The following is a 27,111-nucleotide window of genomic DNA, read 5'->3' as shown; positions in this document are numbered from 1 at the left end:
TAAACAAATTATTTTCATTTGATTTATATCTTATTAAAAGTATTTTACATCAGATCTACTTTTATTATTTGTATACTTTTGTTTATAAAGTTCACATTATGAAATTATTTTTCCATTTCTGAAAAAAAGCCCTTTAAATTAACGTTTCCTATATAGATATATGTTCTGTTCATCAGCAAAGGAAGAAATATTTGATTTTTTATTGATTTTTATTTTTTGTTAAGAAATATACTGGGCTTCCCTGTTGGTGCAGTGGTTGAGAGTCCGCCTGCCGATGCAGGGGACGCGGGTTCATGCCCCGGTCTGGGAAGATCCCACATGCCGCGGAGCGGCTGGGCCCGTGAGCCACGGTCGCTGAGCCTGCGCGTCCAGAGCCTGTGCTCCGCAACGGGAGAGGCCACAGCAGTGAGAGGCCCGCGTACCGGAAAAAAAAAAAAAAAAGAAATATACCATTTTGGCTTTGGCAATATGCCTTATTATTTGAGGATACATAGACATACATACAGACGTATCTGTGACATTTTTAACTTACTGGCATTGTTCGATGCTTGTGGATGTGGGCACTTCATTAGTTCAGTTGCAAAATATTACTGTTTTTCAAAAAATACTTATAGTTTTTATATGCTTGCCCATTTTATGGTGTTTTTAAAAAATATTCCTTGATCTCAAGGGATTAAATTCCTCATAGAATATTCCTTTCTATATTCTGTATTTCAATATTCTTTATTTCTATATTCTTTATATATTTAGAATACCAATGGAAGGCTCTATCTAGTATATGTACACAAAACAAGAGCCATCACTTGTGTGCAGTATGGTTCACTAGAGCTGCCCTAACACCATTCAAATGAAAGAATGCTTTCAGATCCCAGTCATCTTACTGAGGCACGTGGATGAAATATGTGAGGCAGCTTTGCTTTGCCACATTTTATGTGTCGTCTCTGTCAGTTTCATAATCAACGAAGTCTTAAAATTTCAAAAGGAACACTAAAGAGACATACTGACCCACTGTTGTAGGCAGAATACTAGTCTGAGCCTTTATAACTGGATTTTCCAATCAGTTTACCACCTCTCTTTACACTAAATGAATATGTATATGTGAACTTTTTCTGTGTGTCATGTAGAGTACTCAGAAATCATGTGTGAATGCCTCTGGAAAACTTGTTTACTAACAGTAAGGTTACAGATGATTCATATGAAAAGAATTTTTTTTTTTATTTTTTTTTGTGGTACGCGGGCCTCTCACTGTTGTGGCCTCTCCTGTTGCGGAGCACAGGCTCCGGACGCGCAGGCTCAGCGGCCATGGCTCACGGGCCCAGCGGCTCCGCGGCACGTGGAATCCTCCCGGACCAGGGCATGAACCCGTGTCCCCTGCATCGGCAGGCGGACTCTCAACCACTGCGCCACCAGGGAAGCCCGAAAAGAATTTTTTTTGCCCTGTAAATTTTTGGCCATTATAAAGATGAATGTTTATTTTGTGTAATCTTTTAAAAATTTCATAGGGGAGCGTTGTATATGTTCAGAGGCAATAGGTATATTTAAATGTATTCCTATGCACATGTGGTTCATAGAGAACCTAAAGGCTTCCTGACCAGAACATTAATTTTATTTTTATTTTTAAAACTACTCTACTCTGTCTTATGGGCTTGGTGGCCATATTTTCTAAGCCAACGTCAAGTATGGGTTTAATGACATGTTTAATTACATAAATATCATGTAGGAATATTTGAAATTAAAATTGTTCTGGAAAATTCAGCTGTCATGGTTAAAGAAACTAATTCTGACAGTATTTTTAATGGATTTTCTTATTAAGAGTCTGAAAGTGTAGGTTCTAAGCTTGATCACAAATCTTAAAATATGTAGGCAAAATGGAGAAATGCTTTCGTTTGAGTGTTCTTATTACCATTTTTAGTATGTGACTGTAAATTCCTGGAGGACAGGAGTGAGGTCACATTCATTTTTACATCCCTAGGAGCCTAGCACATTGCCTGGCTGATAGTTGATGCTCAATAAAGGAATTCTTTTCCTTCCATAACTTATATTTAACTTGAATTGCATGTAGAATATCAGCTTTTTATCACACCTTCTATATATGGCATGGAAATTTGGTTGAGACAAGTAATGTGACATATATCCTGCTTTTGTAGAAATAATAACTGGTATGCAAATAATCAGGAAAGTGTGTTAGAAACCAGATCAAGCACTGAGACAGTGTATGTATGGCCTTAAGAAAGTCATTTAAACCTATTTCAGTTCTCCTTTTATAAATAAATAATGAACAGATTGATAATTTGATTTTTCTAATGTTGAATCTCAGTACTATATACATAAATTAGATTTTTCTAAAAATTTCTTGCACATTATGTACTTTACAGATTATTTTTTCTTAATTTAGATGGGACAACATAAAACTTTAAAATGTGAACTATAGACTGAGAAAACATTGCTTTACCAACTACCATTGTAGTATGTCTTCCAAAATTATGAAAAAACATAGCTTTGAGGTAGAAAAACTCAAATGATTGTAGTAAATTATTCCTTTTCATTACACATATTTTTTTAAACCAGTCTCTAGGGAGTTTCTTTCTTTCTGGGGAAGAAAAGAATGAAATTTTTCCTTACTGCTTGTAGAATTTGTCCCAGTGGATAATACCGTTATAGTATTATCTTCTGTAAGTAAATTGGATACATAAATTAGAATTCTATAAAAATGAATAGAACCTTAGCGTAAATAATTATACAAGGCAGGCTGCTGTTCATGTGTTGTAACAAACCCACTCTAAAGACATATTATGTGCCACGCTGCCAGGCTTGGTAACATGTTTTTTTTCTGTAGCAATTATAAATTATATTTATAACGAGTTAATGGGATTATTTGAGTTCCTTGAAGAGGTATTTGTCTCCAAAATAGCAATCAATACAAGGAAAATTAGTATGTCTTTATATGTGCTTGAATGTTTGAAGGAATGGACATGGTCTGAGGTCAATAAATGACGGTCAGCTATTTACACTTCTGAGAGTTTTCAAAGTCAGATTATACAGTCCTCTGAATTACAACAGTTTACCTATTACATGGCTTGAAGAAGGTCTTCTAAGTGTTTCTGTGTATTACAGTTGCAGTGTCTTAGAGACATTTTGGTGAATGATTTGGTTTCTCTGTGTTTACCCTGTCTTGTTTATACTAGCTCCAGTGGCTGTTGGACAATTACGAGACAGCAGAAGGAGTGAGCCTTCCCAGAAGCACTCTTTACAACCACTACCTACGACACTGTCAGGAACACAAACTGGACCCAGTCAATGCTGCTTCTTTTGGAAAACTTATAAGGTCAATTTTTATGGGGCTACGAACCAGGAGATTGGGAACCAGGTTAGTACTAAAAATAATATCATAAACTAATCTCTCTTTTTTAAACTATAGCTTTAAGCAGTATAGTTCAGTATATTGTTTGGGCAAAAGTACTTGATTACAGTTAACATATAAAGAAAAACTAAAGAATTAGCTCAGTTTATAAAATCCCCCAGGAAAAGGAAAGGTCATTATTCACTGAAAACTGCCATTCCAGTATGATGCATTGTCCTACTAAACATCAACAGAGTAAACAAAGCTTTGAGGAAAACTGATTCTCAAATCACATAGAAATGAGCAGACCAAGCTATTAATGGAAGATTTATATATGATACTTTTAAACAGTATATATCACTATCTTCTCTTTTGAAGAATAGCTGTATTAAAGATGATGAGTAAAGTGACATAGTTAAGTGGAAAACTATGTATCTCTTGACTCGCAAAATTACGTTGAAATGTCTTTATAAATAACTCCTCTATTTGAATAGAGTAAAAATTAAAGCCGAGTTTTTCTTTTCATTTCTGGAGACCAATTAAAAATAATTTAGTGAACTTGCAGATTGGAGGTGTTTGAAGCTCTCAGTTAATGACCTGGTCCTATTTAACTTCTTATTAGCCTTTTTTAAACTCTTGATTGTGAAGCCATGCATCTATGGAAGTAAAAATATAGTATAGTTCCATTGCAGAGAAACCAGTAATGTGAAGAAGACTTTCTTTCTCTGTTCCTGTCCTTTGTAAATAGATATGAGTGTTTTTACTAATCAAAATATGCTGAAAATAATACTTAGAACTGTAGAGCTTCATTTTTTCCTTTCTATAATTTTTACAAGTTATCATAACAAATATTTTGAATAGCTGAGCAGAATTATATGGATGTTTTTGATTCCTAAATCTTATAAAATCCATATTTAGAAGTATAAAAATAAAGATCCTATACTGTATATGACAGATGATATACCTTTAATGAGTTATAAGTCACAGCCTCATAGTATTCTAATAAAGCATTTTTAATATTCTTAATAAAATAAACAGAGCCTCAGTAATTGACTTCACTATAAATTTATACAAAAAAAAGGAGTGTGGCCGTTTTATGATATTTACAAGGTCTATATGTAGTCAAAGTGTGAATTATTCCTTTCTGTTGCATTTTAAGTGATTGTACAGCTTCCAGTTCCTTGAAAAAAACCTTCTTGTTTCGCTAGTATTTTTTATCCCAGAACCAGGAAAATCATTATTTGGGGACCTAACCTACTATATCCTAGCTGATGGCTCAGTAGTTATGCATACTGTGCCAATATTTTGAATCTCTTGGCTTTATTCAGCATTGTAATAGCTGTATTGTTGTGCCTGTTTTGTTACTGAAAGGGATTTCAATGGATCCTATTTTGAGGCTCCATTCAAACCTTGAAACACATCTTTAAAATAGAAAGGGACAAAATTGGGGTTGTTTGGGTTTGTGAATGAGTAGAATCCATACTCTATGCTCTGTAAGTACATATTGCAATATTGCAGCTTTTTCTTTCTGATGTTCTTTACTTCCCCCTCTCACTGTGTGGCAATTGTGTATCCTGTTCCTTTTAAAATTGTATGTAGTCTTTGTAATTAGAGATGGAAAACAAAGCCTAGAAGAATAAGGAGAAAAGAAATCCTAGGGAGAAAGTTTTAACAAATGCTGTGTTACAAAGCTAGCAGAACTCTAATGTAGAAAAACTGACAATGATAGGGGTGAAGTGCCAGGGGATCTTTCTACCATGGAAACTGTTTTGCATTCATTCTACTCCTAACCCAGGGAACAGAAAGAAAATCAGTATAAATCATGAGGCAAACCAACTCAGATTTTTTTTTTTAAGCAAACCATATGTGAACTGTTATTTATCCATCAATAAGATTATCTGCTGAATTCATTAAAACCAGAACCAGACTTTTGCTCAAGTTTCTGGAGCTAAGTAAAAGATAAGTAATATCACCATGTTTCTAAACAAAGCTAAATCAAAAGGTAGCTTTTGTTACAGCCCATCTCCAAATTAAGTTTAAACAAAGAAGACCATGGAACATACTGATTTCCCCCAACCATCTTCAGTGGAATAGAAAGAACCGCCTCTTCTCCAGCCCATCCAAGATTCCAATTTATAGGAAACTGGAGAAAAACTAGGTACTTCGTGTATTTTGGGGTCTCACAAGAAAGACGTGATTTTACTTTGTATCTTTGTCATTGGCTACTCCCTCCTGTTCTCCACTTTGTATGGGAGAACAGGGCTAATTGAGTTTCTGGTATTTTTTGGTTTTGTTTTTCGCTGTATTCTACAGTGGATCTTGGAGGCAAGATCTAATGTCTGCAAGTGGAAGGCATTAAGTTTTCATACTGGTTTATTTTGCTGAAACTATGTAGGTATTCAAATGCCCTATGTTTTTTAAACTAGCAATATTATTTATATAATAAGATTTTAATGTCTTTTCAAATATATAGGATTCATCTAACGTGTGTTCTTCAATCTTGGAAGTAAAATTCTGTTTCATTTTTATATAAAATATTGAATCCACACTCCACTTGCATTTCTTTTTGTAAATGAAAGAAAAAGTTGGAAAGAACACTGATGTCTTGCTATATATAGACTTGAGAAAAACTACTATTTTGTCTTTGCAAAAATTTACATGTTTAAAATGTTATTTTTGCAAGAATTTGCAAATTTCATTCAGAGTAAAACTTTGTCATTTCTAATAACAAATATGGTCTTTCTCATGAACATGAGGAAGTTGTGACATTTTTTATCTAGGTGGAAATTTGCCATTTTCACAGAGAAATTTCCCCACGTCTGTTGTGACACATCTTATTCAGCTTGAAAAACTGATATGAATCCACAAAAACAGAGACTAATAAAATATGTTTTGAAATCAATAGATTAAATGCCTGCTTCTTTTTAGGTTCCAAAATATTAAATAATAGACTTCACAACATCTTGTATCAATGAAGTTATCTTAATCATCCCTGCAGTAATAGAACTAGAAAAATACAGGACTTCTCCAAGACAGTAGAATTAAGATTTTTTTTTCTCTTTGTTCTGCATAACCATTTGCTAATAAATTCCTAGTTAGTGTGCAACCCTTTATCCTGTTAATGAATATCCTGTTAACCTAATCTTCTAAATTATAGTTAAAATATGAAGTTGAAAATAAAATGTAACTTAAATCGAGCAAATGGATTCTGACTAATATTTAAGCAAAAGTTTATACGGAAAGATTTTTCTTAGGGCCTTGAATTGATTGATTCAGAATCTTATTTTGATTCTTCAAATGTAGCCACCATAAAAATATACAGGTGTCCAGAACAGGTAAATCATAAATTTATAACATTAATATTTTGCCTTTATCTAATTTTTCCAAATTTGAAATTAAATGGACATCCTATATGATTAATATTGACTTGACTGACTTTTTGTGTCTCTGTTTATTGTTCTTTTATGAAGAGGAAACTCCAAGTACCATTACTATGGGATTCGTGTCAAGCCAGATTCCCCTCTTAATCGTCTGCAGGAAGACATGCAGTATATGGCTATGAGACAACAACCCATGCAGCAGAAACAAAGGTAGACTCTGGAATTATCATTGATATGTCAAAGCTATGTATTTCTTTAGATGTTCCATCTCCTTTTTTCTGAACAAGCAGAACAAATACCTAAGTGTGCAAGAATGTCGCTATTGTTGATATGCTTTCACTACAGACAATTCTCAAATATAATTTAGAATTTCATTCTATTTTCCAAATCTTTTAAAATTACATATCAGACAGCGTGTTTGTCGCCTTTAAGTAAATGTGACATCCCAAACTATTCAGATAAGGAAACTAAACACAAACTGTAAGGAGCATCTGGAGAAATTTGTCAGTATTCGTGAGCTTCTTATTTGTTAATCTGCATATCCTGCAGGTCATTCTTTTTGACAGTATAAACTCTTGAAGAATGTTTGGGACATCTTACATTTTCTTTGACTCCAACTTTCCTAGATGTATAATTGTAGATATTAGAGCTGTAAGAGATCTTAAGCATTCATGAATGGATGGATGGATGGATGGATGGATGGATGGATGGATGAATAGAATCATAGATCTTAGAACTGAAAAATACATCAGTCTAGTCTGGCCCCTCAGCCTTGTGGCAGTCAAAGCATGAAGACCCCTGTTTTTTTCAGATAAATCCCAGAGAGGTTAAATGATTTGTACAAGCCCATAATGCTGCTACATAGCCCAGGGCCTTCTGTCTCATGTGACTTATATCACAGTTTGGAGTAAAGTGAAAAATCTTTCCCTCTTTACCAGTATAGCTCAACCATGACAGTAGCTACAGTTTTTCTTTTCAATTGAACATGCAAAATTAAGTAGGAGAAAGGAGGACTGCACCTGGTACAGTTGGCCTAATCCATTGATCAGTCTCCCTAAGCCATTGATCTGGGATGGTGAGTCACCATGGTGAGATCTCCTCCACATCATACTAGCTTAATCAGAAGGCTTAGTTCCAAGTAGCTGCTGGAGAAAAAAGTATATCACGCAGTAGTCCTTTATCTATTTAGTCAGCAAGCGCCAATTGAGTCTCTACCATGTGCTAGGCCCTGTGTGCAGAGATAAGACACAGTCCTTACCTTTGAGGAGTTAAGAAATTAGATGAGAAGGCACATGGGAATTTTTTTTTTAAGTAATGCAACCTAAGAAATTCTAAAACAAAGCTTTGATCAAGGAACTATTGGAATACCTTGCTGAACTATTTCAGCAAAGTCTGGGAGAGGGAGGATTGGGAAGTTTCACAGAGAAAGTGCTATTTGAGTAGGGAATTAGAGGGATCAGAAAAAGAGGGGAACATTCAGACAGAGGGAATAATGTAAACAAAAGCACCACTGAGAGGTAAGGTCCATGACGTCTTTGGTGAATGCACTCTGATCTGCTGAGGTTGATATTGCAGGAGAAGAATTGAGAAGAAGATTGGGTACTTTAATGGGAGATGAGATTTTTAAAGTAGTTTGGATCATAGATGAAGGGATTTGGTTGTATATGAAGCTAATGAGTTTGTTCTTTGTGCTTAGATACTGTGCAAGTCTTCAAAGACTTGCTTCCAGACAAAACAATGACGCTTTCAGATTTTTTCTAGAGAGATTACTTTTTGATTTGGGGCAAGACATATTTAGTGAGAAGAGACTGGAAGTAAAGACACTTGTTAAGTGGCTTTAACACAGTCATAATTTCTAGTGCGAGTATTCAAGACTGAAGAGTCAGTTCAAGATTGGCTATTATATAAATAATTATGTTTTCTCAAACTTATTTTTTAAATTGCTGATTCCTGTTTTTTGAGGTATAGTCAGTGAAATATACTAAGAAGGGCTCTGGGAAAAAAAGCCATAAAACAGTCCCTTGTATAGTTGGAGACAGAGTTTGTGTGACTTGGAATAAACTGTTGTTGTCATGAGTTACCATTATTGTTTCCACCTGTTAGTGGCAATACCATAGCTTTTACTTTCTGGTGTGGTCTCTGCGCTCATGCATAGCAGCACTGCACATTGGAGATGTTGGTGCAATAAAGAAAAAAAGATTAATTCAAAAATAATATATACTCAAACTTAAATATGAACAATACCTTGGTAAATTGCACCCAAGACAGCTGAAACTTACTTCGTCCGGTGATTTCAATGCAAAGAATCCTAGCAAGTTTTCATGGAAATGGAAACCTTCAAGGGACATTCTTTATACAAAGCCTGGGTTAGGTAAGCAAGACCAAGGAATTACAAAGGTCTCCTTAGGAAACAAATTTCAGAGCTATAAAGATTCATGAGCCATGAAAACCCTGAAATATAAGTATAGTAATTATTGCTTTTAGAATTAGACATAATATGGTTGTATTTAAGAAGTGATGTAAAATTCTCAGTAATATTCTTAAATTGTACTGACTTTAGTTTCTTATAGTGGTTGCTTTCTTATGAAATAAGAATGTTAGAGAACCAAAGAAGTACTGAAACTTCCTTTAATTTGTTGTTGTTGTTTTCTAATGGTACAATTTTGGATTATGGACAGTTGCTCTTGGAATGGTGTCTTAGATAACTGTTTGCATTGTTAGTGTTATCAACTTCACCAGCCCCTCACTGGGATTAGGACAGAGGGAGGTTTCTGTTGTCTCTCTGAAGAATTGTATCACTGGCAACATTGATAGGCCTTAAGTGAAGCCAGTTACCACATTTAGAGGAAACACTTGGACAGGAGAGGAAAAGTGTCTCTTCCTGAGTCTGGATGCAAGGGTTAAGAGTATTTGTTGAAAACAATGAAAAAAAGGACTTATTGTCCTGTTTGTTTTATGGCTTATAAAATAAGGTGATTCCAAAACTCAAATGATTCTACTGAATATATTAAATTTCACATAAGAATAGCCTGCCATTCTCCTGTTAAAGTACAAGTGACATTTGAAAGGTTTAAAATATTTTATACTAGTATTTAATATTTTGGAATATTCAAATTGTTTAAATGCCTCAAGGTTTTTTGTATGCATCTAGATGTGCACATCTTCCATAGTATAAATGTACATGCTTCACCTGTTCCTATAGTAAGAAAATTCAACTATATGCAGTGATTATTTTATCAAATGAAAATTTGTACATTTTTTCTGGTAAGTTTGGAATCATTGTAGTTGTAGCATTAATGATGGTTATTGTTTTGCATAACTTTATAATTTTTAGAGCTTCTTTACATATGATATCTCATTTGAAGCTTTGATAGGGTAGTAGAGGAAATTTCCCCTTATCTACAAATCAGATTCCCAGCAACACCACCATATGGGAACATAGCCATGAGTCTGGAAATAAATGGAAACAGCTTCTGACTGTAAAACAGATGTCACAGAGCCCTTAGTTTAGCTTAATTGAAAAGATGAAGCCATCCTCAAGTCATTTACCTAAAATAAAGGAGCAGATTAGAGCCCATTTGATTCATAGGCAATCATGAGATATAACAGCTGGCAAGAGGAAATATAAGTAGACAAGGGTCTTCGACTCACTTTTGGGTTACTCAACTCAGCAGTCTGTACACATTCAGTGGAAGGACACATAGACCTAGGCATTCCAGTAGGCCCTTTAAGTATCACTATAGTGGCTAAAATCTAGTCTAACACAGTGTAATAACTATTTGGCATGTTGATGACATTATTGGTGATCAAGAAGAGGTTAACTACCCTGGTTAAGGAAACAGGAGAATGTGTAATAGTTGGTTTCTTTTAATACCTGCTGTTGAAAATATTTCATGTGAAAATAACTTCTGCAATTAAATGAGGTAGTCTTCGGTTTTCAAGGAAACTCACTCATGGACTAATTTGCTTACCCTAATTTAGACAATAAATAAATTAGGTTATTATAGAGCAAAAAGGAGATGAGTAATTTTCAGCTTTACAAACTAAGTAAAAATGTTTGCTGCAGTTTACTTCTAATATTTAAAAGAAGCACTCAGAGAGTGTTGGCACATGTATGTCAGCTATTCTTCCAAATCCTAGCAGCAAAAGTGGTGGAATAGAGCCAAGTGTGTTTGACAATGTGCTTGGCTGTGTTTGATCCCAGTAACCGTTCTCAAAGTATTAAACTGCATATATCATTCCTTCAACAAATACATAACAATCAATGGTTGCATATAGAGTATGTCCATCACATCTAAAAGAGAATTCACAGAATCATAGAAAGTTAGAGCTGGAAGGGAGAGGTCACCTAGCACATCCTCTTGATGAGAAAACTGAAGTCCATAAAGGGTAGATAATGTATCCACGATCATATAGAAACCAGGACAAGAAACCAGTCCTCTTGTCTTTGTTCTTATAAGAATTCCGTCCTTGAAGAGGTAATATAACCCAAAGAGAAACGTGCACATGTAATAAAACTTAAGGAGAAAATCACACTTGAGTATGTCCTAAATAAGTGAGGAAATGTGCCACTTTCTGCCTCTGTGAATGGTCTTTTCATAGGAATTGGATTCTGTGAAAGAAGAAATCTTTGTGGCACTGAGGAGAGGAAAATAGAGGCCAATTGGAAAGATGGGACAGCAAGGCTAGTTGGCTGTAGACAGATTTGAAAGCATGCGTGTTCCTAAGGAGTGAGGACAAGAACCTTTGTCATTTGAAGACCTTTCTTAGATTAGTGGAATGAACCTTGTATTTAAAGGTGGGAAATGGGGATTTGAATACAGGCTGCTTTGGCACTTCAGGGTGTGTGACTGAACTTCACTGAACCTCAGTTTCTTCATCTGCAAAATGGAAATAATAATAGACTACCTCAAAGATTATTTTGAAGTTCAAGTGGAAAAAAGTATATAAAGGGCTTTATAACTGGAAATATCCAAGTGATAGGATAAAATAATAATTATTATCATTATTATACTCTATGCACTAGAGAAAATATTTCTTTAGAAAATATTTCTTTAAGAATAAGGCTGTTTTGGAGAAGAATGAAGCCTGGCAATTGGGCAAGGTTGGCTTCCATTTCTTTATACCTCCAGGCCTGTGGTTTCCAACTGTGATTGATGTTAATAGTTTACAATTCCTCTCCTGGCCATAAATTCCCTGGGGTCATTACAGAGATAAGCATCTAAGGCTGGTAAATTGCTCTGAGGCAGCTGAGGGTGGCAGGAGGGCAGGAGTCGTTAGTGGGAGGATGATCAGGTATCTGCATTTGGCTTTTAGGAGGCAAACAAGGAATCTTGGCACTGAGGTATTTAATGTTCACTGCCACTGCAGCCAAGTCCTTGCTGTAAATATATTTTCCATTGAAGATGGGAGAATCATAAATAACCACATTCAGTAATTATTAAGTATAGTCATTCATGTAAAGTTTGTTAATACTAACAGTCACCACTTATCCTTCTGATGAACATTTATTGAACTTGTAAATTGTTCATCAATAAGCACTTTATGTGCAAGATCTCATTTGGCATTTATATCGTTATCTACTGATAAGGAAACTGAGGCTCATTTAATTTTACTGTATGCAAGAAGCTCACTAATTTATTTTTTCCTAGATAGAGCTTCAGATGCCCTTTTTCATTTTTGTTGCTGTCTTGACATCAGGTGGAGTCAGGTTGTCATTCTCCAAATAAAGGAAGAGTGAGAGCATTCCTGTAGGATCAGCTTAACAGAAAGGACCAGCTGTAGATAAAAGAAGTATCCTAAAGGTGTCATACATATTTGTAGCAAGAATATATCAGTTCTATACAGTTAACCCTAAATTACCTAGTGAGAGCATTCCTGTAGGATCAGTTTAACAGAAAGGACCAGCTGTAGATAAAAGAAGTATCCTAAAGGTGTCATACATATTTGTAGCAAGAATATATCAGTTCTATACAGTTAACCCTAAATTACCTACGCTAGGAGAACTCAGTGAAGAAAATCATGAGATAAGGGAATCTTATCTGCCTCTTTCAACATTGCATTTTCAACACCTAGGAGAGCAGTGAGCACATTGTCATTTGTGAAATGAATTAATGATCCATAGACTTTTATTTCAGCCAGCAGCTTCAACCTCTTCCCTTCCCTACCTCTGCCACATTGCCTACTAAAACTGATGCAATTAATACAAATACCCCCATTTGAATTTAATTTTTCCTCCTATCCTTTCCCAATTATAGATGTAGAGCTAATGACAAGACACATACTATGAGAGCCACCAGCAAGGATTGAAGAGATGTAATAACTATCATTAACCAGCAGGGTTGATGTTAGAAGTTGTTTAGATATAGAAGTATTCAGTGTGACATCAAGGAGTTCATTACTATTCTGAAGAGATGGCACTCAACATTATTTTCTTCTGATTTGTTCATGTTTATATCATTTAGTTCATTTCAGACCTCAAATCATCTAAAAATTTTCTGGGACAATTTTTCCAAAGAGAATCTCAAGATTCCAGTAGAAAATTTTAGCCTTTTGTCCCTATTTTCATGCAAATGAAATGATGGTGTACCTTCTAGACTTATAAACATAATAATGACTCTAAATGCCTATACAGCTCAGATTTTGCATCTTTCATGTGCATTTTTCACCTGATTCAAAGGTAGTTTTCCAAATGTTTCATTTAGTCTGTTGAAAATCCTTCCACCTGCTACTGTTAGTTGAATGTGATGGTAACTATATACCATTCTTTGCCTTCCATTGGACTCCTTCAGTGTCTTTATGTGTGAGATTATTGACAGAATTAGATATTATTTTACAGTAGAGTTACAGCTGTCCAAGTTCTAAATAACAGCTATGACTAACCCCATGGGGGAAGATTCCTAATAATTTTCCAAGTTTCTATGTTAGTGACAGGTTTTATGCATACGCTCAGCTATTAAAGTATTAGAGTTTCTTTGATTTCTTAATCATTAACAACTTTAGCTTTGATTGCCCAGGGAGTTGCAAGCTGTTAAAATTATCATTTGCCTCTTAACTAATTTTGAAACCAAGAGCTGTGTCTTCATTTGATGTAGTACAGGTCTTTCTCAGAGCACACACGGCTCAAGAGCACTAAGAATCTACTATAAGAAAACCTATTCTAAAACAATGAATTTGTAAAATAAATGGGCGTAAAAGCAGAGAATTCTTAACTACTAAAGAGTTCAGTTTTTTGAAAGATTCAACAAAGAATTTTTTTCAGTAGAAAACATATCTTTTTTTTACAATTTAGTATTTAAATAGTGATTATTTTCTGTTAAAAAAGAGAGCGAGAGATAGGAAATCTGAAAGCTGTGTTTCAATGTTGAAAAGTCACTTGAAATTCGATCAGTTAAGATAATGTTGGATTATCATGTAAGTCAATGGAATATTAAAAAACATCCTGGAAAAACTCCATTTATACACAGCCTTTGCAAAGTCATGCCCCTACAATACTTTACCCATAGTAAATACTCAATAAATATTTGTTAAATAGATTTGCTATATGTTGAGATCAATTGATGGTGTGATAAAATGAAATGTTACCTTGAGCATTCATTCATACATTCATTCATTCATCCACCATCCATTCAGAGATAGTTATTTACATTCTAAATGTAGTTATTGAAAAATTGAGAAATGATGACTTATTTTATAAAAAATGACTTTTCTCTAATGTTATAATTGTATTTCTACAACATTGGGCTGAAGGAATTTATTATTGGTCCAAGAAGCTCCTGTGGTCTAGTTCTGTGCAGGCTACTTAAGAAGTACATGAGAAGCTAGTTAAAATAATAAATTCCTAATCCCCATTCTCAAAGATTTTGTTCGGTAGATCTAGGGTGAGCCAAGCATTTGAATTTTTTTTGAAAGCTACCCAGATACTGATATACAATTAGGTTTCAAAACCTAAAATAATATCATCTAGAACTGTTTCTTCCAAAAGAGTCAGTTACCACAATTATTTGCTTAGCTTATTTAGAATGTGCCTGTTCAACTTCCTGTTAAACTCCCTCCTTCTCTGGGAAGCCCCAGCCCTCTGAGGTGATGGCAGGGATAGGATGTTTTCCTTAGACAGGACATCAGGAAAAGGAACATCTAGCTTTCCTCAGTTCAGTATTTCTAATTTCTGGTGATTCCTTCTAAGTATCAATACAGTGCCAGGCAATACACTGTGGATATGCCACTACTTAAATCAGGAAAAGCAAAAGTCAGCACTACCTGGAAGCTCTCTCATACTTATAGGCCCACACTAATACTGTTCTTTATATGAGCCCTATCCCTGCCCTTTCTGATGTTGTTCTTTATGTCACAAAGCCCTCCCAAACTTGTCTTCACACCTTTCTCTAAAGAGATAGAATGGAAGGTTCTGGCTTATAGAGGTCCTATTCTTGCTAACCCAGGCAAGCAGGAATGGATACGCATAGCACATCTTCGCCCAATCCATTCAATCTACCTTTCACTTTGTGACCCTTACTCTGCGCTTAGAATTAGACCTCTCATTTTACAATTCTGACTGTATTTTCTTTTTTCTTCACCTCTCCTAAGTAAGATTTGTTCTTAAGTACTGACCTGTACAGTTTCTCCAGAATTAATCAACTTATTTCCTTTTCATCTACAAGCTAATCTTGATGTATTTTCCATCTCCTGTATAATAGAATGTACCTCTAATCAGTCCTTCCCACTCAATATCATTATTATTAAGCATAATCATACATTAATTTTAATGTATTGTGACTTTGAGTGCTTATTAAAAAATCTCTTTCTCGTTTGGAACTGCTGCTGTCTACATCTTTCTAAGGAAGCAGATAATTTTGCTTGCAGACTACAGGCTTGCTAAGCACTATGTGCAAGTAGATAGTGACATAGCATCTGTCAGATGTCTGTATGTCAGTCTAAGATGAATATATGTTATATCCTTTTACGGTCCTTGATATTTGTGCCTATTAAACATCTGTAGTATATTAGATGCTGTGCAGGATAAAGCATAGCTGGGCAAAGTCTAATAATTACTGTCTCATCCTATACTGAAAGTTAATATAATTGAAGACTATAGGAAATACTTCCATTTTTCTTTTCTCCAGAGTAAATAATTCAAATCCCTTTAACGACTTTTGTTTATTAACTCCATGAACCCCACACTCCATTAACGTAAATGAAGAAACATGGTTAAACAATTTTAGCCTCTTTTATTAGCGATATAAAACTTCACAGCTGAAAAAGGGAGGCTAAAATCAAATGAAACGTGGAATGGATCAATGAGGACAAAAGTGTCCCTAAATACATTCCCTAAAGATAAAATCGTTCAAGTCTTCTGGAACAGAATGGTTAGCAACTGCTGCCCCACACAAGTACCCCAAGTTCTTGCCTCACAAAGGATTTTTTTTTTTTTTGCCTCTCTAAGTTGATTCTTTAAGGAGGAAAAAAAAAATCAGAAAAACATTCAATTTTTTATAAATGGCACTTCTAGCACATCACAATACTAACCCTTGTGTCATCTCTTGGTGTGGCCCCAATTGAAGAGTACTTCCAGATTTTTTTTCCATTAATGAAAAGAATAAGTTTGAGTTCTTTTATATCATTAGAAAATAACAACCAACATTTTGGTGGTACAGGGTCATCACAAAAATGATAACAAGAATGAGTGTGTTGTACCCTTTTTTCACCCTGTTCATCTTCTGACTTTATTTTTGCTTTTCATATAGTTCTTTGTGAGATGCTATCACATAAGATATACATGTAAATGTCATTATGAGTGACTTTGCAGTTTTTCGTGGAAATTTCATTTATCTAAGTCATGATTAATAACATTCAAGATTGAATCATTTCCTAAGGCAACCTCAACGTTAGTTTGTGCAATGTTTCACCAGGTCCGTTCATTTCTTATCTGTTGTCAGAGTGCAGGCATCTTTGAGTGTATATTGTTCATGTAGTGGGGACATTATTACTCACAGTAACTTCATATTAATGATACAGTTAACTTATGGTATCAGTGTACGAGTCAAGTATCTGGATGGTGAGAATATTAGGTGGTTCTGTTTATAAATATAATTAGAAATGGGAAAAAATGGAAGGACAAACAACATAAAGTGCATGATGATATCTCTAGGTAATACGCTCATTGTAGATTTTAACTTTTTCTTGCATTTATCTGTATTTTTAAATCTCTAAAATGAAGAAAAATATATGAAATCTTAGAAAAAGAAGAAATTGTAGTTGCTGCTTATTTCTTACTTTGTATTTGCTTATCCTAGGAGACTTACGTATGCATTTTTTGTATGTGGTACTTCTCTCCCAAGCAGTCTTTCCTTCTTGCCCATGCTGCTGAAGCATATTTTCTCTATTTTAGCAGTATGGAAAGTTCATGAGTTTGTATAATGAGGACCTAAATATAAATACGTAATTGTAGCTGACTTTGATTCTTTTTATTTTTTAAATTTGATAACCTAGGTTTGTAGATGGATTTTTGCATGCATTTTGCTGCAAGCTGATGCTTATGGTCTTTGTATTTGCAGATGTGGACAGGAGTCAAAGGAGATGAATGTGTTGATATGCATGGGAGGCTTTAGGTGATACGAAAAACAGTATGGTAGAGTTTGTAGGCTGAATCATATTTTGGAGATATAAATTAAATGAAAGCCATTCATTAACATTTCTCAGGCCCAATGTCCTAGATCTTAATTCAGATTAACATCCCAGTGTATTTAACATGTTTCTCCCTTGATCCATTAGCCATTTAAAGTTATGTTCAAACTGCGTATTAAAACTATAATCATGGACATCTTCGCTACTGCTGTCCAAAGAAATACCTCATAAAACTTTCATTCTTAGCTAAATTCCTGAATTTTCGAAAATGGGTCCCCTTCCTAAGCCCCTCCCCTTCTTTTTCCTTTTTACAATTTAAAAAATTTCTTCATCCTAACTTTATGAGACTGTCAAGGAAGAAACTCTTACAACTATCAATAGACATTAAAGAAGACAGAACAAAATTGAATGCCTTGGGAGTTTTGTGTAGTACAAAAAAGCAAGGAATAATTTGGTTTATTTGTTTTTTCCCATCTAATATTTTTAGGTACAAGCCTATGCAGAAAGTGGATGGGGTTGCAGATGGTTTCACAGGAAGTGGTCAACAGACAGGCACATCTGTTGAGCAAACTGTAATTGCCCAAAGTCAACATCATCAACAGTTTTTAGGTATGTTAAGGTGTAATGCATATTAGTTGCTATCAGGATTTTGAAAACAAGAGAACAACAGTAGTGTTTTCTCCAAGTACAATGTCTATTACACATGTTAATTACATAGATTTTTTTTGTGTGCTGAAACTATGCACATTATATGATAGTTCTAGTTCATTTCTACTTTTTCGTAGAAAAAGAGCTTATTTTTAAAAATCTCAAGCTATGTAGAACTTTTAAATGCACATGAATTAAAGGCTCATTTCTATGAAATTGTTTTCCAGAATTTGTATTAATTGGGCATTTATGATCAAAATTGTGTGGTAGTTTCAGTAGTAACTTGAAGTGCCAAAAAGAATTCTCATTTCCTGTGTATAAAGTTGCATATGCATATAGTTTCAGATTAGAAAAAATTATTATAAACTTTTAAAAGGTAATTTATTCTTTTAAATTGATCACAGTATTTCCTACTTTTGTAATTTTATAGATGGTATACATGTTTCTTGTTATTTAAAGAGTTAAGGAAGTGGAACTTGAACATTTTGCATATTCCTGTCATAGCTAAAGGTGCAAAAATGGCACTTTAATTGACAGCTCTTCTAGAGATGAACATGCATAGTTTCGGTACAACAGATCAAGATAAGTAGAAGCTCTCAGAGAGTGCGTGTGTGTATGTGTCTGTGTGTGTGTGTATATGTGTCTATGTGCACTTTCTGGCAAAGACAACTGAAATGTACTCTGGGGTCAGAATGGCTACTGAAGTTGAAAGCATTATGGCAGCATTCCCAAACTAGAGTCCTCAAGTATATTCTTGTAGACCCTTGAGCTCTCAGCAAGAATCTTTATGTTTTTTATTTTGTGTCCTTATTTCAGTTATAATCTTAAAAAAAAATAAAAGCATATTCTGGATTACCTGGAAGACTAGAACGAATACTGTTCTGCAATTTTAGTTTCCACATTTGTATTTGAATTTATCATAAGGTTGGCCTCAAAGTGTATTGCATTAATTGTCCAGAGCCAATGAGAAAAGAACAGAGAGAGACTTACTATGTAAATTACGCCTTCATACCAAGGGAAGGCTAAATGATGTCCCAGCGCTCTGTGTAGAGGAAAGTTTCACAGCTCATTTGAATATAGAAGCATAATGGGAGAACCAGCCATCATGAAGTACATGTTGGTATAGGGCTATCAAACTCAAAAGATCCTGCACTGCAGCAGTCAATACCATATTCATGTTGCAAGAGGTAATTTAGTTACAGGACCACAGCATCATTTATCATATCAAATTAATGTTGTTAAGTTTAATGTTATTTTTTTAGGTTTCTTTGTACTTATTTTGTAGGTCTTTTGGTTTATGATTATATGAGAGGTATAAGCATAATAAGTTTAAAGCTAGATTTATTTTTATATACCTGAGTAATATAATGATAAAAATAACTAAAATCGATACTGGCCAGCTCAAGGTATTTTTCTTATCATAGGGGTCCTATATTGAGAGACACTGAGATGTGTTATTTCCAATATAATCATAGTGAAAATTTAGTTTCTCCAAAATTTTAGAAGTATCCTCTCTATTCTTTTGTGCTGCTGCTGCTAAGTTTTGTTTATAAAATACTAACATGAAAAGTCCTTGCTTTTTGGACCGCTGACCTTTAAATTTTTTTCCTTTTTAGTCTTCTTAAATTTGCCCTCATTAATCTGTAATTGGCACCATCCACAATAACTTTTTTTCTGTTGTGTTGTCATGGTAACAGATGCATCTCGAGCACTTCCAGAGTTTGGAGAAGTTGAAATCTCTTCTCTGCCAGATGGTACTACCTTTGAGGATATCAAGTCACTGCAGAGTCTTTATCGAGAGCACTGTGAGGTAAGTCTTTTCAAACATAGTCAGACACTTGCTAAGTTTTGCCAGGCAACTTGCTAAAGCAAAATAATCAAACATATTCCTAGAGGACAGATAAAGTTACTTCATATTTCTTTGAGCACTAATAAGTTATCTTTTCTTCATGTCTCAGGGAGAATAAATTTTACTTTCTGTCTTCTTAGCCTATTCTAATACGAATCCTTTGATGAAGCAATTCCACTTCTAGGTACTCATTCTAGCAAAATGCTTACATGTAAGGGAAGAGATAAGTGTACAGGGAACTTGTTGCATTATGGTTTTTAATGAAAAAGATTGCTTATAACTTCAGTATCTTACAGGGAACTGAATAAATAAAATATGGTATGATCTATAGAGTAGAATGCTATGCAGCCATTAAAAAGAACAGGCAACTCTAAATGTACTTTTTGGAACAAGCTCCAGGATTTATTTTTAAGGGAAAAAGCAAGAGGTAAAACAGCGAGTATGATATATTACCATTTGAGTGAAAAAGAACATGTTATATATATCTCTTCAGAAGAAAGAACAAAATATTAATGCTGGTTGCCTTTGGGAACAAAACTTAGTGACTGGGAGTCAGGGGAAAGAGACTTAATTTTTCAATATACTCTTTTTACCTTTTGAATTTTACACCATAACTGCATATTTCTATCAAAACTATTTTCTAGAAATGTTTTATAAAGCACTTTAGGTGTTCCTTCCAGGGATCATTGAGGCTTTAGTTTTGTTTGTTTTGTTTTCATGGTTAATTGAGTTTTCTCTTGGTGTTTTCCATCCCTACTCCTACTCGCTTTCTGAGTATCCTATATCAAAATTGGCTACATTGTCTCCAGGAGGTGAACTCTCTCCAAGCCCGCTTGTACCTGCAGCTCACCTGGTAGAAAGAAGATAACAGATTGCAATAAGAGTCTTCTAAAGTACCCCTCCTTTTGAAAGAGGAACTGTTTAGAACTTAAGTACCCCTCCTTTTGAAAGAGGAACTGTTTAGAACTTAAGTAGCTTTATTCCAGGGCTATTTATGATCTACTTAGAAGTAAAAGATAATCCTTGGGCAGTCCTCCTGACTGCTGACAATGCAGTATGCAGTGAGAAGTCTCAGCTCATAACATTCACAGATTTTTTTTCCCATTCCAGAAATAAGAACTGCTTGAGTGAATCTGAGTACTTGTCAGGGGTGCTAGATTATTAACAACCAAGGGCAAGTTCTCTCTTTATTAACAAACTGTGTGCCAGAAGTGTTTTTCAACATGTCCTGCCAGTTTGTTGTTCCCAACATTTCTTGTTATGATGAAAAACACTTACTATCTGTTCCTCTTTGACTGCTTTTCCCAATATTAGAGAATTTCTGGATGATCCTTACCTATCTAGAAAAAAATTTCTTTCTTTCTTTCTGCATGAATATCATGTCTATTCAATGAAGATTTACATAAAGATTCTCTAATCAGTTTCTCATTTCTCTGTGTTCAGGTGAACCTTGCTTCAAGCAACCCCGCCTACACAAATATAATTTGGATTGTTTTAAGTTTCTCATATTTGTTCAAAATATAACGTGGAGCATGATTATTTACATTACTAAAGAATATACATTAAAATTAATCTAAATGAAAAATTCCCCCAATAAGATGAAAATATTCTTTGGATTACAAAATTTTCATTAATTGTCAGGAATACTCTATATGAAGAGATATGAACATATATAGTAATTAATCTGCATGTGAAATGGCAGTTCATAGAATGAGCCTCATTTATTTCAGAGTTACCAGTGTTCATGCCATCTCTCATGGGGCATAGAGACATATATGAAAAGGAAGAATTCTAATTATTTTTTCCTGTCACACTTCCAAACTTTTCAAGGACAGGTGCCTGAGTCTCGGATCCAGTCCTGTAAATGGTTGTTTGCCCTAAGCCAGTGGAATACGGATTATTTTAAACTATATTTGGCATACATTTTAGTTTGAACATATTTAAAAGTGGGTGGACAAATGATAAAATGTTTTATTCATTTGTAAAACTGACTAAATGTGGCTGATATGAATGTCCTTTTCAGAAGAATTATTTGAGATTATTTCATTTGAAGAGATAATTTACGGTGCACTGAATTTGTTACTTGCCTTATTTTATTTCATATTTCCTATAGTTTATGTTTTTAAGGAAGATTAATATACCCATTTTGGCTGTTATTTGGAATTCGCACAGTTGGCTTATCAAAGATATTTTGGAAGTATCACTAGTTATGTAAGGAACAAATATAATTTTCTACACAAGATGCTCTGACAGTCATTTTTTCTTTTAATATATGCATAGTGTTCTTACAGCAATCTCATAGCTAGAAATATGTAAGGTATTGTATCAGATATTACTAATTGCTTCATTAATAGACGTCTCTCGGAATGTGCCTAAACTACATTTGGGAAAGCAGCTATAATAATTTGCCTCCTGAGAAGGTTTTGGGTTTTGCCTGGGAGCAAGGACATCTGGATGCCTTTCCTTCCAGGGATTGCTTTTGTGTCTTTATGGTTGCTGATATTAAAGGGTGAGGAGTGTGTTAATTAATTAGTCCCCTTCCCTCCATTTTCATTTTCCAACTACTTGCAACATTTCCTACTAGTTCCCAGAACATGCCCCCAAACAGATTTTGCTTAATACTTGAATTGGCCTCAGAGTGTTTTTGTATAGAACATCAATTATTCTCTGTATCTTGCACAGGGCCAGATCCACAAGGGTAGCACAGACTCCAGAATTACAAAGTTGCAATTTCCTCTTTCTGCCTTAAATGATCAGGTTGATTCTCTCGATTGCCCCTTGTTGTCTCTTAGCTTCTATGAATTTTGCAGATCTTGAAGGGGCTGTTTTACATGTTTTTGTTCTCAATGCTGATGACATCAAACACGTTATACTGAGGACTTGTCTTTTATACTGAAAATAATCACAGAATCACGTGATCTTTGTACAAACAAGTTTTGGTTTTATGACTGCTTTTTATCTGAAGGCGAATTTGCAGACTAATTGCAATGGCAGGGTGAAATGAAATATGATCATCAAAAGTTAATGAAAGTGGCAAATTTTAGCATCATCAAAAAAAAAAAAGGCCTTGATGCAGCTGGAGATCTAAGAGATAAAATTAAGAAGGAGGAGGTGAGGGCCCCACCCCCAAGGTTAGAAAAGGGGATAGTCTTATAGCTTCTCTCTAAAGGGTGTATGCAGAGAGGATTGAAAGTAAGCCATTCTGTGACCACAGAGAGGTGCTTGCTGTGCTTTTCTTCTGCCAAGACAGGCACTACCCTCTGGAGGTCAGCCTGACTCTGTAGTTTCTGCCCCCAGCCTCTGCTTGGCTAGGAACACTCCAGAGCCCATGGTCAGCAGCCCTAACCAGAGCTGATTGAGCCCTAACTCCGTCTGTCATACGCAAGCACCTCCATACCCTTCTCTTCTGCTTTTTTTTTTTTTTTTTATGGCTAGTGGACACAGCTAGTCCAGTAAAGACTGATGTGAATTGAATGTGTGTTCTATGTCCCTGTGGATCTGAGAATAGTAAGGGAACTAGGGAAGTAGTGGGTTAAGGAATGAAAGAAAAGTTAGGGAAGCAAGCATGAAAATGGAGAGAAAAGAGAGGAAAAAGTAAGGGTGGGACGTGAGGTCATTCTGGGAGGAATACAAGTTACCCTGCTTAATCATTTAAGAGTTATTTCCCCCCGTTTTTTCCTAGCTAATCTCTTTTGTTTTCCCATTTCCATTGGCAAAATTTAGTCCAGTTTCACCATATTAATTTATGAACCCAAAAAAAAAGTATCTTTACATTTAAGTCTTGTTACAGTATGTACTCCTCACACATCCCCATAAGAAATTTTGTAAGGTAATATCAATAACCATTTTGTTTTTTAGGCAATATTGGACGTTGTTGTGAATCTTCAATTTAGCCTGATAGAAAAATTGTGGCAAACATTCTGGCGCTATTCTCCCTCTACTCCAACTGATGGCACTACCATTACTGAATCAAGGTCAGAATCAATATGCTTTTCCAATTCATTTTCATGGCTGAGTAGATGTCACAGCTAACAAATTAGAGATATGTATACCAGTTGTGAACCTTACCTGATAACATTAATTGAATAGATTGAAATAAACCACAAACTACTCTTTTGAGGTTTCAGCGTGTGTATTATAGCTCCCATTTATATTGATTTGGGGGACTGCAGTAGAACTATTTCATCCTCATGGAATTAGTATCATATCTGCCTTTCATACCGTCAGAAAGTATTAACGTGCATAGGCAGCTCTGGGGGAGTGTTATATATATCCAGCCGTGTGGCACCAGGGCAATGGTGGTATAGTTCTAACCTCAGTAATATTTGATAAACTAAAACTATTTTTAAAGTCCATTTTCTTTTTTATCCTCATTTGCCATCTATTCATTTGCTACATTTATTCACACCAGCAATCTGAGTGAAATAGAAAGTCGACTTCCGAAAGCAAAGCTGATAACTCTGTGCAAACATGAGTCTATCCTGAAATGGATGTGTAACTGTGACCATGGGATGTACCAGGCTTTGGTGGAGATTCTCATCCCCGACGTCCTTAGACCTATTCCTAGTAAGTTAAATGCAGACAAGTACGGATGCTTTTGTTCTCATACATTCCACCCAGGAAGTTTTGGGTAGTGACGTTGCAAACTAGAGTGATTCTAATCTCATTAAATTTGCCAAATAGAAAACATGCAACACAGAGTATTGCATGAAAGCAGCCTAGAGCAAAACTGTAGTAAAAAGGGAAAAATTCTCTGATTTTCAATCTTTCATTTCCTTTTTGACAAAAAAGACAACCTATAGATGTGACAGCCCCAATGACTAATTGCAGGAACACTCCCAGGCCACTCAACCATGTGAAAATCATTCTACCCAAGGAAAAGGTTTACTTCATAAAGCCCCGAATTTTTGAAATCTGTAATTGCTAGACCAGCCTCTTTCATGTTTGCTTTTGATTTGAAATGAATTTATCTTGGTTTCTACTGAAGTTGAACTTCTTTATAAAAGCATTTACTTTGTCACCGACATCATGTTAAGAACTACAAATGCAGTTTCCATTAACAGTAATGGTTAACTGGCATTTTGAGAGAAAAATCAATGTAACTGCACTAGCACTGTGTTCCTGCCATGAAGCAAATAGGAATTACATAGATAAATTAGATTACTTTTTCAAGTGATAGTGTTTTTTAAACTACCCTGTTGCAAACAAAGCTATTTTTTGCAAGTGTCAATATAAAAGCCATCATGGATACTTGTGTTAGAGGCAGTTGAAATGATTTTAGGTCTACATCTTTATGAGCACCTACTAGTAACCTTAACTTTTAAAGATATGGAACAGAATTGTTACTCTACAGTGGCATTAATAAGGTAAAAGCAATCTTTTAACTTGTAAAATTAGCAGCCATGTACTCGAAGTACACGCTTCACAGTTAATTTGTGTTAAATTATTCCAGAAGATATTTAAATAGGGATTTAGCAAGAAACGGTGAAGATACTAACATTTGTATGTTTATACTTTCTTTTTTAAAATAGGATAACAGTGGAAGAGATGAGTTATTTCATATGTTCCCTACTACCTTAAAATATATGCTTATACATGTACATATAATATCAATGAACACACGCATAAACGTACATAAACTTGTATAGAAATTAGTTTTAAAAAAATCCAGCTGCCATGGTCTCACATTTTTATAAATTACTAATATTTTCTACCCTATCTGCACCAAGTTTCCTGACTAAAGATTGATTAAAAGTGATGTTGTCATGGAAAATTTCAACGTGCAAATTCTCTACTGATTTATGTTCCAGAATCTGATTTTCTTGTTTTTGTCTTGCTTCCTGTGCTCTGAGCGATAATCTCTAGAGATGTTTAAGAGAAGTTGCATAGGGTAGCTCATTAGCCTATGACATCTTGCCACCAACATAAATTTCTCTCATGAGATGTAAGAAAAGGTGTCAGTGAATGCTTTCTTTTTTGAGGCCAGTCAACACATCAGTGTTCATTAAACAGTTCTAAAATCTGTTGCTTCTATGTTAGCATCACAAGACTTTAACTTGTAAACTCAGCAGTTCCCTAAGTTAAATCACGTATCAAGTGTAGTTGGCTTTAAACCCCAGAATTTCTAAGCACACAATACACGTGACCTTTGTTTTTGGCAAGTTTTGATTTGAAAATCATTTTATTTTGTCAAGTAGTTTGTCTCTGCATTCAGACAACTCAAATTCAGGAATTATCTCATGAGTATAGTTTTACAGTTTCTCTGAGATCACAAGATGCATTAAGGTGCCACCCTACCAAGTAAATTTGGAATTTTAATTCCTGTTCTATAACAAGACTTAACAAAAATAAAGCTTAAAATACTGTGTAGATCACTATCTTCTGATTGTATGCATTTTAATATTAATCATAAGCAGGTTGAGACAAGTTAGCTTTAGAGTAGTTTTAAATTTCTAACCATCCATTCATGAGAAAAAGTTGTCAATCTGCACAATTTGATCTGACATGAATCCCTATAGAGAGAACAAACTTAATTTTATTTTTGAAAATTTAATTTTCCTGGCTACTAGTACTTCACTCTACCATTTACTGTCCAGATGGGATTCCTTTTTTTAGCCAAAAAAGTCTGCATATCACACTAATTTAAAGTCAGCTTGAAGCTACTATACTCTAAAATACATTTATCTGAAAATGGGGAAAAAAAGTGAAGTGTAAAAAATTGTGTAAGAACTCAACTGGTAACACTCAAATGTACAATTTATGATTATAATTAAAGGTGACCCAAAATGTCATTTAGTACAAAAAAGGAAAAACTTGCAATCATTTGAGATATAAAACGTATCTTTTTATTTTACAATCTCCCTAGCATTAAATGTGTCTAAATAAAACAAGACCCATATTAAATTTTTTTAAAGTAACTTTTCCCAGTTCTTGTTTTTTTCAGATTAAATAATTATTATATATTAATTATAGAAAACTATGTAATACAGATAGCCAAATTGAATCTTGTACAAAATTTTACTGTGTTTCAAAGAGGGTCTTTAATTTTTTTTTCCACTGTTTTTCATTTCCATTCATGCCTGCCCTCCATGGTTCCAGTACATAATACAACAGAAAAATATTTTTCTTTCTTTTTTCTTTTTGGCTGAAGTGAGAAGCTTTGGAAATTTCAAAAAATTAGTTCTCAAGAAATTTCCAACTCAGTGTTTCCAATAGATGATCCTCATGGTTAAAAGTCTGCACTTCTTGAGTGTTTTTCCTAATCAAAATGT

General features: G+C 34.6%; 1 protein-coding gene across 31 annotated transcripts in view; it reads left to right on the top strand.

The window, feature by feature from the left end:
• RFX3 (regulatory factor X3) overlaps positions 1 to 27,111 on the top strand; it is a 299,451-nt gene that overhangs the window by 228,354 nt on the left and 43,986 nt on the right. For all 31 annotated transcript variants that reach the window (XM_028493929.1, XM_055087176.1, XM_024126911.2 and 28 more), the window contains 6 exons: positions 3,186 to 3,367; positions 6,811 to 6,930; positions 17,831 to 17,952; positions 19,689 to 19,801; positions 23,699 to 23,814; positions 24,252 to 24,406. In XM_028493929.1, the coding sequence (XP_028349730.1) occupies positions 3,186 to 3,367; positions 6,811 to 6,930; positions 17,831 to 17,952; positions 19,689 to 19,801; positions 23,699 to 23,814; positions 24,252 to 24,406 (808 nt within the window). The remainder of the gene's footprint in view (positions 1 to 3,185; positions 3,368 to 6,810; positions 6,931 to 17,830; positions 17,953 to 19,688; positions 19,802 to 23,698; positions 23,815 to 24,251; positions 24,407 to 27,111) is intronic.

Source organism: Physeter macrocephalus, chromosome 9 (assembly GCF_002837175.3).
Source record: "Physeter macrocephalus isolate SW-GA chromosome 9, ASM283717v5, whole genome shotgun sequence".
In the NCBI taxonomy this organism is placed as follows: Eukaryota; Metazoa; Chordata; class Mammalia; order Artiodactyla; family Physeteridae; genus Physeter; species Physeter macrocephalus.
This window is presented reverse-complemented; position numbering and strand designations above follow the sequence as displayed.